General features: G+C 40.3%; 1 protein-coding gene across 1 annotated transcript in view; it reads left to right on the top strand.

Moving 5' to 3' along the window:
- Positions 1-14,453, top strand: part of DGKI (diacylglycerol kinase iota) — a 428,452-nt gene that overhangs the window by 183,991 nt on the left and 230,008 nt on the right. The window contains exons 5-6 of the mRNA XM_035021183.1: positions 1,277-1,333; positions 9,883-9,948. Of these exons, the coding sequence (XP_034877074.1) occupies positions 1,277-1,333; positions 9,883-9,948 (123 nt within the window). The remainder of the gene's footprint in view (positions 1-1,276; positions 1,334-9,882; positions 9,949-14,453) is intronic.

Here is a 14,453-nt window from a genome sequence, read left to right as displayed (position 1 = left end):
GCTGAAAGACCGACATCGTTACCAGACTAGTAATGGAAAACCAGTGCTTCAGGTTAACTCACCCTATTGTTTGCTGAAGGATAATTCGGTATCATTTTATGTTGCCTCTTGGGAGGAGGAGTGGTAAGGTTAGAGAGAAGAGCCTGGTACACGAGATTTTTTTTTTTTTTTACAATGACAAACGTTGTTCACCCATAGAATTTTCCGCAAGATGTTTTTTTCCTTAAAGAAAAATCTTCTTTCTTTAAGAAAAAAAAATCCATAAGCTCTTTAAAATCATTGTTTAGATTGGTCTGACCTTTTGAGTTTCTTCTTCCTAAAGTGGCTGTAAGGAAGAGAGCCAGGCCAGAAGGCAGCTCTCCTTTCTTCCTCGGGGGCACCATTCTGCTTGCACAGCACAAATGTGTGGGTGGGCTGGAGGTGACATCCCCGTGGTGTCTTGCCTCCAGAAGAAGCAGATTCTGCAGAGTCCATGGATCAGTCACTTGCAGGAAAGGGGGGGCTCCAGCCGTGATTGTGTCGTCTGCCGTCTTCTCTTTCTTGTTTCTCCTGTCTTTCCATGCGTAAGTCTCTGTGTTATCTGTGTTCTTGAGCTGCCATGTGTGAATGTGTTGAAATATTTTCATCCCCTGCAACATTCATTATTTTCATGAACACGTTACCGATTGTTGCCAACTGCTATTTTGTAGGGATGACTACCAACATATATATATATATATATATATATATATATATATTTCTTTTTGCTGTTCCAATCCCACTTACTTATGTCCTCTTTCATTTCTATACTCCTTTCACCTTATCAAGTAACTAAAGAGGATGGACATGTTACGGGGAGACCTGCCTATCTAAAAGAAAGGCAGTACTGAAGACTTAAAGAAAAATTTCAGTGTGTGAATCATCATCATCATATTAAATATTTCTCAAGTTTATGTTGTCCTACTTTTAAAATCTGAAACATAGCTGGGTGATTTCAGCTGCCTTACATATTTTCTCTTACTCTTTATCTCTTTTTCTCAAACTTACAGTGTAAGAGGATTATTGTTTAGAGATATGTTGATTTCATCAATGAGAATGAAGAGACATGGATTGGAGATAGAGGATCGCCTGGGGTCTCTATAGTTATCTAGGGTGATGATTTGAAGTGTTACACTGTGTTCCTTATTCTTTGGGTTGTTTTGTGGTCTCCATATATGTCACTGTTGCTTTGTTCAGGTAAGTCAATCTAGTCCGGTGCTTATCCCTAATGTAATACACTTTTCTTTTTAAATGACAGATTAATTTCAGATGTAAACCAACATTTCGAGAAGGGGGCTCAAGATCGCCAAGAGAAGTGAGTGTTTCAGAGCTTGGCTTCAGATACCACCTTTATTTCCCATTGATGCACTGGGCTAACAGACATTCACCAGGGATTAAAAACTGAAGTCTAGCTCCCTCTAAGCCACATCGGTTTCTTGTTAATACATCAATAAATACCATGAGTAAAATCTCCCAGTCTCTTCAGCATGTGTATACTGCCCTTTACTATTCTCATGAAATGCATTGGGGAGCTAAGGTCTTAAAGAGCAGGTAGGGAGGCAGTGGTAGAATTGAAGAGGTAAGAAGTAAATAACACTTTATTGTCTTACGGTCCATCTTAACTCCATTTTTCAATTTTGAGTGGATAGAAACTATTCAGGGGGCAGCATAGTTACCGAGTATTCCCACAGACACTGGAGCCTGATTGGTTTCCATACCTGTCTAGACGCTGTGTGATTTGAGGCGTCTTACCTCATCTTTCTGAATTGCAATGTTTTTATCTGCTAAGTCAGTAGGTAGCTAGGTAGATGGAAGAACTACATTCAGTGCTCAGTCCTTGACCTCACGGCCCAGGCGTGAAGACAAGCAAGTAAACAGGAAATCATAGCGAAGAGCAGTTGCTCTGTTAGTGGTAAGCAGTGGGGAGGACAGGAGGAGAGCTGCGCTTAGTCAGATGGGTTCGTTTAGCTCTTTTTCAAGGAAAGGGAGCACAACATGGAAAAGTTAGAGAAGGTGAGGTTGTTGGTAGAGGGTCTCAGCGCTTCTGTGTTATCCTGGATAGTCTAGCTCCAGGTCCCAAATTGCACTCTTCAATTGGCAAAACAAAAGGCTGCAATGAACAGACCCTATCCTTCTTAGAACACAGTTTAGCTGCCCAGGTGTTACCATTGTGTATGGTGCTCTTCCTAAGAGAAAGTGTGGTAGGTGTCATTTTTGTGAAATATATGTTCTCCATTTCATTTACATTCCCAGGGAGATTATTTTCAGTTCCACGTATAGATTTAGCTCCTTGGAAACCTTCCCAGCTGGTACACTCCTCAGACTAGCTCTGTGCACTGATGAATAGGCGAGAGAGGTAGGATACCAGAGAAGGGGCTTCCTGGAAGAGGTGGCAAGTAAACTGAGATCCAGAGGAGTTATCTAAGTGAAGGTGTGTGAGGTGGGACAGTAGTTAGGAGGCGACAGTCTCCTAGACAGAAAGAGCACATGCTCCCAAGCACAAAAATGAGAGAGAACATAACAAATATGTGAAATCCAAGTGATAAGCAGGGGCTAGGCCATGAAGGTCCTTGTAAGCCATGTTACAAGCTGAGTGTTTTATCATCGTGGTAATTGGGGGGGGGGCATTAACTATTTTTTTTAAATTTATTTGTTTATTTGAGAGAGAGAGAGAAAGAGAAAGAGAAAGGAAGGGATAGGGGCAGAGGGAGAAGAAGAGAGAATCTCAAGTAGACTCCCCGCGGATGCAGGGCTCTATCTCACAACCCTGAGATCATGATCTGAGCCAAAATCGAGAGTTGGATGCCCAACCGACTGAACTAACCAGGTGCCCTGGAGCATTAAACTATTTTAAGTAGAATATGTTATTCTGGCTGCAGTGTGGAGGGAATACCATATAGTTCAAGAGCAGCCATATTGGAGGCATGGAGACAATTTAAGGAGCTCTTCTACGGCTGATCTGAACTATGAGTAATATTGAGGGTGGAGATAACTGGTACATATGAATTTGAAGGCAGTAAAATTGACAGGATGTAATAATTGATTGGATGATGGGCCCAAAGACAGAGGAGCCCAGAGTTAAACCAGGCTTCTGCCCTGGAAAACCAATGAGATGTTAGAGAATGAGTTGATTTGAGAATGGGGTGGGGAGGTAAGTTGATGAATTTAGTTGTAGAATTTTCAGGTGTGTGGTGTCCTTGAGGCCTCAGTTGGAGATGCCCAGTAGAACGCTGAGTGGGTACGTGAGTTTGGAGCTTATGAAGAAGATTGGGTTAGAGGGAAGACATTTGTGAATTGTCAGCACATATATAGATAGTAATTAAAGCTATGAGAATAGATGAATGTGTAGAAAAGGAATAGAGAAGTTGTGTCAGTACAGAGAGGGTCACTGACATTTTAATGACAATGAAGAACACACAGTGAAAAAAGAATGATCTCGTTACCAATACAAGATTAGGAGAAAACATGGAAGGAGGGTAGTTTGGGAGTGGACATTGTGGAGAGATGAAAAATAGTTGTCCCCGTCACTTGTCTTCTCCCACTGTGTTTGGCCATTATGTCAGCAATAGGAAGGTGGCGGGCTATACATAGGGTGAGGAAAGTGCAAGAAAAATGATAGGCTTGTGGGTACCTTCAGTGCCGCCCAAGTGCACAGCAGCATTGGCCAGAAGATAACTCAGAGCCCTAATGAAGGAGAAAATTAGAAGGAATCCTTTTGTGTTTTTAAGACGAACTGAGTGAATTTCCACCTGGGGATCCATATGTCCACGTTCAGCTCCCTGTCCTTTAATTTCTCTCTTTCTAGATAGATAGACAGTTGTGATTGCGTGGGCCATTTTCTAATGCAAGGGGTTATATGTTTTTTTTAGTTTTTAGTAGCGGTATCCCTTCTCTTCTGTGAAGCCAGACCCTCCTCCACAAGTATTTTGAACACCTGCTCTTGTCTTTGCAACAAGAACTTAATAATTTCTTCCATTCCTACATCTTCAACTCTCCACCCCTCCTCTAGATTATTTCCATCACCATAAACATGCTCTGACATCTCCCCTCTTAAAAAATAAACAAGCAAAAATATTTCTTAGCCTCCAACTGTGTCTTAACTGCTGTTCAAGTCTCAGTTTTGCATTCATTGCTAAACTTCCACAAAGTGTTGTCTCTATCACTGTTTTTAGTATATCACCTCCCCGTCATTTTCACCTGTCCTCATCTGATTTCTACTCTGTCCATTCACTGAAATTGCTTTTTTTCAATGTTGCCAAAATCTCCCAGATACCAAACCCATTAGATATTTTTCTGTTCTTATTTAATCTTTCAAATATATTCAAATTATTCAAGGTTCCACCCTTCTTAAATACCTCTCCTGTCATGACATCTTTCCTAATTTTCCTCTTACCTTTTTTGGAGGGTCCTTCCCACTCTCTTTCATCATTCACTCCCCCTGAGTCATACAGAATCCTCTGGGCTTGGTACTTGGCCATATTTTCTCTCTGTCCACTCTTGTTGGGAGAGCTCATCCAATTTCATGGCTTTAAAAATCATATCTGAGCTGATAACTCCTAACTTTATAGTTCCAGTCCACACTTCTTAGAGTTCCATTTGACATGTCCCTTGAATGCATCATGATCATCTCAAACCTAAACATTAAAAAACTAAACTCTTTATGAACATCACCATAAAAACTTTTTTTTTCAATTCTTTTGCATCTCAGAAAATGAGATGACGCTTGATCCAGGTCCTCAGTCAAAAAGACTGAGGGATCATTGATTCCTTCTCTCATGTATTCCACACATCTAATTCATTTGCCAGCCTATCAATTTTATTTATGAAATATATTTCAAATTACCTGCTCATCTCCATTTCTGTTGTCAACAAGCACCCTAGACTAAGACACCATGATCTCTTTTGACTAGTGCAATAGCTTCTTTATGATTCCTTAATTTCCCCCTCTAATCCATCGGGATTTAAGAGGATGATTTTTAAAACAGAAATCAGATCCTGTAATTTTTCATCCTAAAATGTTCCATTAGTTTTCATAGCACTTAGAGTAAAACCCAACTCTTTGTCATGGCATGAAAAGCCCTGCATAGTCTTGCCCAAGCCTAGCTCTCCAGACCCATCCAGCTGCCACATGGACTTTCTTTCAGTTCTTGAGGCATGCATCCAGGTATTCCCCACGTTCCGACATTTATGTAGTTCACTGTTGTACTGGAAACCTCTTTATGGCTAACGGTTTCTTAGAGTTAGGCCTCAGCTCATATATCATCCCCTCCAAGGACTTCTTTGATGACTTCCATAATTATTTATGGGTATTACTCATTTGCTCGTTTGTTATCCCCCTGAAGTGTATGCTTTGGGAGGTCACTCATGGAATTTGTCCCAAACTCACTGTACCAGGACATAGAGGATGTGATCTGTTGACTGTCTGTTGACTGAAAGCAATTATACAGGAGTTAATTTCTCCCCCAATGCCTAAGAACACTTGTTCTAAGAGGACAGTTTGAAGATGAAACTTAAGGAGGGCTATGACTCACTTGAGATTCTTAATTAAGAGACCTTGCATAGTTTACTGAATGTCAATGAAAGAACAGTCACCTTAGAAATAGTTTGGCTGGGTTCAAATCATACCTCTGCTGCTTTTCCACTTTCTGGTATCTCCAGTGCAGGGATCTAGAGCAGCGATTGTTAATCGCTGTACCTTGTGCTTTGTGGAATGTCTGACATGTGGAAGTTTGTTAAAGAACATTGGTAGGACTCCTCTAGGTGGAATCTTTCTGGACCTCGGTTTTCCAAGACATAAGCTATATAGATTAGGTTATAATTTCAAGATTCTTTCATGCACTCTATGAGTAATATTAGGAATTGAATTTGCTGTTTGAAAATAAGCAAGTGTGTTATGTATTTCTGCTAACAATACTGAGTATAGACCCTGAAATAGCGTATCACTGAGATTTTAACACCCATAAGTAATAGCCCTTTCCTTGCCCAGTACTTGAAGATAGTATATGAATAATTCAGAGATTATTGATGAACAATAAAAAGATGTCATGGTGTTAGAAGCCTTGCTTTGCTATCTTAACAGCAGTGTGTCACTCACATTTGCAGTGTAAGGATCCCGAGTCTAATTTCAGCTTCATAATTTAGGAGATGTGAATAATAGTCAAAAGGAAAGAGTGTGAAAAATGAAAGTACTTGGGAGTAAGGATTAGAAAACAGCAGTGATTCCATAGAAATTGGGTTCTTACCCCTGATTGATATGGCAACTTATGTTCCTCCCAAGTGACACCTACATGAGTTGATCATCAAAAAAATTAGGTTCAGAATTCCATTCCACTCAGCACACATTTATTGGATATTTGTTCAAACTGTTAAAGCAGTGATAGAATTTCTATTAGGCCTAAGAAGGTCTTTTCATAGAAGGATGTTTGACCTCTCAAATCAGATCTCCATATGGGAGGCAGTTACTCAGTTTCTTCTCAAGGAGTGCTTTTGTTTCAGTTACTTTCTCTGTGCCTTAATTTGTGACCCAATTTCTAGGAAGAATGATATTAAAAATATTTAACAACTTCCTGAGTCATATAGTAATATTTAAATAAACAATTTAAAAGTGTTCCCTTATATTCCCTAAACAGATTAAATTACATGGTATTATAAATCTGCTTACCAAGTGACACATATTGCAACATAAATGATTCATTAAGTCAGTCTTATAATTTCTAAATAATTGTTGATTTCTGGAAATTGTTGCCTTAATCTTTTGATTAGAGCTGTCACTAGCTAAATAACCCTATGAGTCAGCCCTGATTTCATAGGCAATTGCATCAAATTCTTCCAACATTTCCCTCCCTCAATTGATAGTCATTAGGTGATTTATAATCTCCATAAGCAGATAATTTCCCTTATCATCAATGACATTGTTCATGTTCCCACCGCTTCTGCTAAACTAACAGCAATTACAGTAAATTTTTCTCTCTCATAGTATTGTCTGACATTTTTGTATATTCAATATTTCTACTACTGACTGTCATTGAAATCATTTCCTGAAGGAGCTTGATCCCGAGCTTTCAGCACAGAGGAAAGGCATAGCGACCCAGGGGTTCAGAGTGTAGACTCCGTTGCCAGCCTGCCTGGCTTTGAATCCTTGCTCTGACCCTTACATCTGAAGTCACTGCTCAATACCTTAGTTTTATGATCTCTAAAAGGAGGATGATAATGATAATTCAAGCAAAACCCTCTGATAATGTGCCCTAAAACATTATGAATTGAGATATGGTATAGTTGGCAGCTGGCCCAGTCCTCCCCAGCCCTGTTCTTTCTTTCTTTTTTTTTTTTTTTAAACACATAATGTGGAGCGCCTGGGTGGCTCAGTCATTAAGCGTCTGCCTTCCGCTCAGGTCATGATCCCAGGGTCCTAGGATCGAGCCCCGCATCGGGCTCCCTGCTCGGTGGGAAGCCTGCTTCTCCCTCTCCCAGTCCCCCTGCTTGTGTTCCCTCTCTCACTGTGTCTCTCTCTGTCAAATAAATAAAAATCTTTAAAAAAAAAACACATAATGCATTATTTGTATTTGTTTCAGGGGTACAGGTCTGAGATTCAGTCTAATACAATTCACAGCGCTCACCACAACACATACCCTCCCCAATGTCCATCACCCAGCCACTCCATCCCTCCCACCCCCTCCACTCCAGCAACCCTCAGTTTGTTTCTTGAGATTAAGAGTCTCTTATGGTTTGTCTCCCTCTCTGGTTTCATCTTGTTTCATTTTTCCCTCCCTTCCCCTATGATCCTCTGCCTTGTTTCTCAAATTCCACACATCAGTGAGATCATATGGTACTTGTTTTTCTCTGATTGACTTATTTCACTTAGCATAATACCCTCTAGTTCCATTCTTAAGCCAGCAGTGGGCTAGAGTTCTCATCACCTGAGTGGATGGAAGGCTGAAGTGATCAGCCTCACCTGTGAGGTACAGCGGCGCAGGGTCCAGCAACTTCATCCCCAGGAGGTGGTGTGGACCCTGATAACTGGGCAGGTTCCTGACTTGCTGCCACTGTTCTGAGAGCCACAGCTGGCCATGGGACCCAGCATTGTTTGTGTGATACTTAAACTTACACGGACAAAAACCATCAGTTGGGCACAGCCCAGTCTTCTGAGTGTGCTGGGCTGGGGGGATCCCAGTGGCATTGTTCAGGCAACGTGATTTGTTTTTGAAAGAGAGGTCATTGGAACAGAATCCCAGACACCTGCCAAAAATGAACATTCTAGTTGCTTAATAGTGAGGGGATAGAAATGATTTCCAATGTTGAGGGGGTGGGGTGAGGTGGGGTGTTATGGCAGTTAGGGAGGAGCCAGGGGGATCATAGGGGAACTAAACTAATTTATCAACCAGTATAGAAATATTTCAGTGTTTTAACAACCCATGGGATTTTTCTGGTACATACTGACTGAATAGCACCTCTACTCATAAAAATTCTCATGAAAATTAAAATAATTATTACATTTAAAGCATTTTAAAAGTGCCTGACACAGTGAGTACTCAAAAATATTATTAACTTCTTTCTGAGAACAATATAAGAATTGTGTCCTTGTTTTATTAAACTGCCTCAGTGGGAAAAGCAAGACAAAATTTAGACTAATTAGGGGACTGTTATGCTTCTTTATATCTTATTATAGTTAAAAGACCATTATTCCTCCAGGATCTTTGTTTAGTTTTAACTTGAATTGATTTGACATTATAAAGAGAAATGGAGGTAACATTTTAGATAATGCTCATGTTTGTTAGAGGTATTTTCATCACTCTGAATTTCATGTGTCGATAGAACCCTTTTTTTCCTCAATGCTGATCTATTTCCTGTAAACCTGTGTACCTACAACAGGGCCTAGCAGGTAGTAGGCATCTAGTAAGTATTTGCTGAATGACCTTTTAAAGGGAAATATGGGTTGTGGCCTGATGATAGACATGTTAGTGTCAGGTAAAATGTGTTTTCTCAGAAAAGGGCAAGAGAAAAAAAGAGGAAATATTTTACATATATTTGTCTAAGAAGGATGAGTTGTATGTAAGTTTATTTGTGCTATTGGGCCTGAAGACAACTTTCTCTCTATAATATATCCTAAGAGCAGTGGTAATGGGGCTCCTTAACTCCCTGCCCAAGGACTGATTGTCTATTTGGGAGGAAAAGGAAGTTCTGTGTTTCCTATGGCCCAAGACCAGAATAGACTTTGAAAGCGGATCTAATTTCTAGAACCCAAGGACAGTTTAAACACAATGTCATTGTACAAACATCACGATGGGCCCGCATTTCTTGCCTCTGTCATCTTTCTCCTTCAGCTTTTCTTTCCCTTCACTTTTTGCTAATGAAAAATTCTCCTCCTGTATGTCCTGAATGAGGAGATCTGTTTCTTTCTGAGAACTTAATTTCTTGAAGTTCTTTCTAATGCGGATGTTTGGTGTCCGGCGTATATAAAGCATTACATACATATTTGTTTTTAAAAATGGATATTGTTGCTCCATCTTATCTCCCTCACCTTTTTACCTCTCTGAGGGGATTTCAGTGACCTCCCACATCTGCACAGTGTTCTACTAGGAAGGAAGCAGAGAAATGGCATTATGGTGTGGCCACGAGGAAGACGTGGAGGGAGGACACGATGAACGGCTTCTACAAATACCAAAGATCACTGGGCATGGGAGTAGCTTCAGTTTTCCAAGCGGATTCATGTTTATTGTTAAACAAATCACTCAGACACGTATTTGGTTTTGTGCTAATAGGGGCTCAGATTATGGCTTATGGAAATCTATATGCTTAAAACATTAAAAAAACTAATAATGGGGTTGGCAAATTTAAACATACTCATTTAATTTTGTTTTCCCACAGAACTTTGTGCGTCATCACTGGGTACACAGGCGTCGACAGGAGGGAAAATGTAAGCAGTGTGGTAAGGTAAGGGGCCCGGCAGCCCATGGCCATCGCGGGAGGCTCCCCAGGTCTTTGCAAGCACCCGAGGTAGATGAGTCTTCTCACCCGAATCCAGTGCTCAGTACATCTCTCCCTTTCTGAAAGGCCTTATTTCTCCAGGTCCCTTTCCTCAAGAGTTGTTTTAGTTGTCGTAGAACTCACTGCAAGAGGCAGGGGTCTTAATCCAGGTATGAGGACATTTTAAGAGAGTTGGCTACACTGTTACGGTGAATTTCATTGTCCATAGTTAAAAAAAGAACACTGCTTATTTTGCTAAAACCCCCTCCCGGGGACTACTGGCTGGTCACACTCCTGGCTCAGCAGCAGCAAATCGGTGGGTTGTTGAGCAGCTCTACTTTTGTTGACACAGTATTGTGGTTGAGCAGAACTCAACAGAGAAAGGACAACACAGAAGCAAGAAATGTGTTGCTCTCTTAGGACACTATCCCATTCCTGGAATGAGATGGCCTCCTCATTTTGTAGCTGTTTATGTCTACTCTCTCTCTCAGTGTGACTGGTTGGTAAAAGGCCTCTTGGAGTGCAGGGCCACTGGGAAAAGGAAGGTGGGGGAAAGGGTGGGTCCTCAGGCCACATGCTATGAAACCCCATAGATTCTACATGTTATTGACATGATATTGATTTGGGTTATGGCTTTTTTCTTTGTACAAAGATCTACTTTAGGGATATAAGGACCCTGTGGGAAGGTTAAACTGGTGGTGAATCACACTACAAAGATTGTTTTTTTTTTTTAATTGATAGTAAGCTGGGCTCAGTAAAGGGAAGTTTTGATTGAGTAAAGCAAGGCAATTTGGAAGAATATATTCCTCATAAGTTAATTGACTTTTTGGATCAAGCACTGGGATGAGCTGACCAGCATAGCATTTTTGACAATAGAGAGATGCAAGGAAATATTGGCTATCTGAGGAGTGTTGAGGGTGAGTGAGACTTAGAAAAAGTTTCATGAATTTTGCTGTTTTGACCAGTGCTGGAAAGAAAATATCATATTGTAGCATCAGTTACCAAGTTTTTCTTTGGAAGGCTACCTATCTCTGCTTCAAGGGTATGGCCTTCCATTTTAACTGGTATTATCTCCTCAGTTCACAGTGACCTTTAGTTGGTTCCTTTCTAGCCTGTAAAGAGGACAGATGAAATAGGTTGAAAGGGGAAGGAGGTAAAAGTAAGATGAGGAGGAGGAGGAAGGGGGAGTGGAATGATTTTTACTAGCATTTTACATTGTGAGGGAGAAGGAAGTCAGCCCTCTACTCTTATGTGGCCTTCCTTCATTGGGTCCATCTACCCTACTCTTTCTGGTGTTGCCTTGGGGCTTGTGGACTTTCTCTTACTTAGTAGATTGTAGACTATCTTCAACTCTCCCATAAGAGAGAGAGTGTGTGCGTGTGTGTGTGTGTGTGAGATAGAAGAAACAGGTATTTAGGCACAGCTAGCTTTGAGGTTAGAGATGGGCAGGGTAGGAAGGATCTGGACAAACAAGCTCTTTGCCTTGCAAACATATCTTCACTGGACAGCCTAATAGCTGACACTCCCCCAGTAACTTTTAAGCCATAATAGAGTTGGAGGAATTTTATTAAAAGAAAATCAATAAACATATCTTGTGACAGGTATCCCCTAGTGTCACATTATGCTCCCTTTTCTGGCCTTGTCTTCTGTTGGCATGGTCAACCAAATGGGGGAAAACTGGACTGTTTGTACCCTGAGTTGCTGTGACCATGTTTCCTTTGCTTCCTCTGTTCTCAGGCAGCAATCTTGGAGTGCTCACAGCTCTCTGCCCATCATAGCTATTAGCTGAGAAGTCAGTGATTCCCAACTTTTCACATAATGTTCCCACAATAATGTATTACTATGTTCATCCCCTGTGTATAATCCAGCTGCTCGCAGCTTCTCAGAGACTCAGGCAGTTATGGGATGGGATGGTCTTAGACCTGTGTCTCTCGCTGGACGGTAAATAATCCTTCTTTGGATCCCGGCTTGTACTCTGGATTAGAGGAAAGCTAGTGGCTCTATTTCCATTTTATAGATTAAGGGATTGGAAATTCATTTCAAACTTTGCTGCTATGCTTAATTTCCATCAGTAAGGTTGTACATTCTTACATATTCAGGGATTCTAAACCATCACACACCCTCCAACACACACATACACACATATCCCATATACATTATTCATAATTTACCCATTGGGATGGGGTGAAAAACAATCACTTCACTTAGCAAAACTTTTTTTCCCAACTGGTGGTTTGCAGACTTTTGGGGTTGTTAGGGAGTGTTTATAGTTAAAGATGTTGTGGTTTCAAGTTCTACTTTTAAAAATCAGAATAAAGTAAATATTTGAGCTGAATTTCTCTTGAGCCTTGAATATGTGTTTGGCTAAGCGCGTGTGGCACTTGATAGATATCAGATGAGAGAGCTCATGATTCAATTGCTCTTTAACATTTGCTGACTACCACGAGCTGCCACGTTTTATGAACATTATATAATTTCACATTGTTTTCATTCATAGTCTTGTATTACATAAGAGTTAGGGTTTAGGCAGAAAAGAGGTAGCATACTCAAACTTAAATCATGTATTTGATGAGTGTTTAATAGAGAGAAGATTTGAAATGTGTGAGCAGAGTGTGGAGAAACTACAAGGGATAGTGAAGAACTCAGCAGGAGTCATGGCCAAGTCAAGTCTGAAGAGGTGAGGGGGGGAGATGGAGAGAGCCCCTTCACAGGAGCTGTAACTTTTAGTCACAAGACTTAGCCAGCCCAGGTGACCTACCAGCTAAGGGAATAAATACCCCAACTTCACTTACCTTCAGTACCTCCAGTGGCCAAATCTAGTAGAAACCAGACTACAAGGGGCACTGTTGAGGCAACCCATGAAAGTCAACTTTTTACAGTGAGATGTGGGATAAAGAAAGAAGTGGATCTGGAGAGGCAGTGGGATTGATCCAGCACATACTGTTTAACGTAAAGCTATATTCAGTCAGTGATTAAAGGAAGGATGCGTACTTATTCCACAAACCTATCTCTTACTGATCTTCACCACATCTACACATTCATTCAGTCAAAATTCACTCAACATTGAGTTATCCACAGTACTTTAAAAAATCAATACGCAAAGAAAAAATATACCCGTGATTCTGGCTAATTTGACCTTTCATTTTTGAAGGAACCAAGCCTCCAAACCCAGCTGTATGGTAATTGTGAAAATATGCTTGTAAATCATAACTTGAGCCCTTATCTTTTATTTCTTCATTTAGAAACACATATAAGAGTCCTAAAAATAAATAAGCTAGCTTTTTGAAACTCAGAATTATAAACTTTCAAACACCAAATCTTGAAAGCAGTTTCTAATACAACAGTACATAGTTAAACTTTGGTCTGCATTTTTGATACCTTCCAGTTCTCTAACCAAACATGCTACATCATTTTGAATTATTTGTCTGTAAATCATATGTACTATCATATATAGTTTAAGTAAATTAAAGAGCGTAGCAGTAATTAAATGGGAAAATGTCAAAACTACTCTTTACTATAAAGAATATTATTAACAACTAATTTTAAATGAATTTATGGTACAATATTTAAAATATATATATTTAAAGGAAGTATATTTAATAGCAGTTTTTTTATTGCTAAAAGAATAAAATGCTTAAAAACATTCCATGGGGTATGGTTGAGATATTCCATGAACGGTGAAAAGGGATTAGAGAAAAATAATGGAGGTAAAATGAAAATAATGGAGAATACTGACCTGGGACTATGAGAGATGTTCCCTTACCACCTTAAAGCACCATTCTCCACCAATCTGAAAATGTGTGTGCCCTGGGGTCAGCTGTCAAGAGATCCTGCAAGGTTAGGAGCAAGGAATGGAAGTTCAAGAGTGAGGATCTATGCACTGGTTAGGCAGGTTTGGTTATTTGCCTGTGTGTTTGCTATAACAGGGGAATCTTCTGCCTTTAACCTTAAGAGGATCAATGAGGAGGTGCGGAGTGGGTAACACAACCAGGGCAAAGAAATCAAACCTCTCCAGTAAGCCTCTGCCAACATAGCTGCTGGGAGCCCAGCTTTCCTTTCTGTCCTTGGCTGAGTATCAAGAAAGGAGACAAGGGCAATCAGTATTCTGCTCTCTGCTTCTATGCATTTGACTGTTTTTGATTCCTCATGTAAATGGTATCATATAGTATTTGTCTTTCTGTGTCTGGCTTATTTCACTGACCATAATGCCCTTCAGATTCATCCAAGGAAGGGGAAATGAGGAAGTAATAGTCAAAGGGTACAGAGTTTCAGTTGTGTAGGATGCATGAAACCTTGAGATCTGTACAACAGAGTGCCTGTAGTGAACAACACTGTATTTTAGACTTAAAATGTTGCTGGTGGGGGGGTAGATATTATGTTAAGGGTTCTTATCACAAAAAACAATTACTAATGAGGACAGGAGGAAACGCTTGAAAGTGATGGATGAGTTTATGGCATAGATTATGGTGATG

The sequence above is a fragment of the Mirounga leonina genome, unplaced genomic scaffold (assembly GCF_011800145.1).
Source record: "Mirounga leonina isolate KUSES-001 unplaced genomic scaffold, KU_Mleo_1.0 Mir_174, whole genome shotgun sequence".
NCBI classification, from domain to species: domain Eukaryota; kingdom Metazoa; phylum Chordata; class Mammalia; order Carnivora; family Phocidae; genus Mirounga; species Mirounga leonina.
Note: the sequence above shows the minus strand (reverse complement) of the source record. Positions and strands in the feature narration are given on the sequence as shown.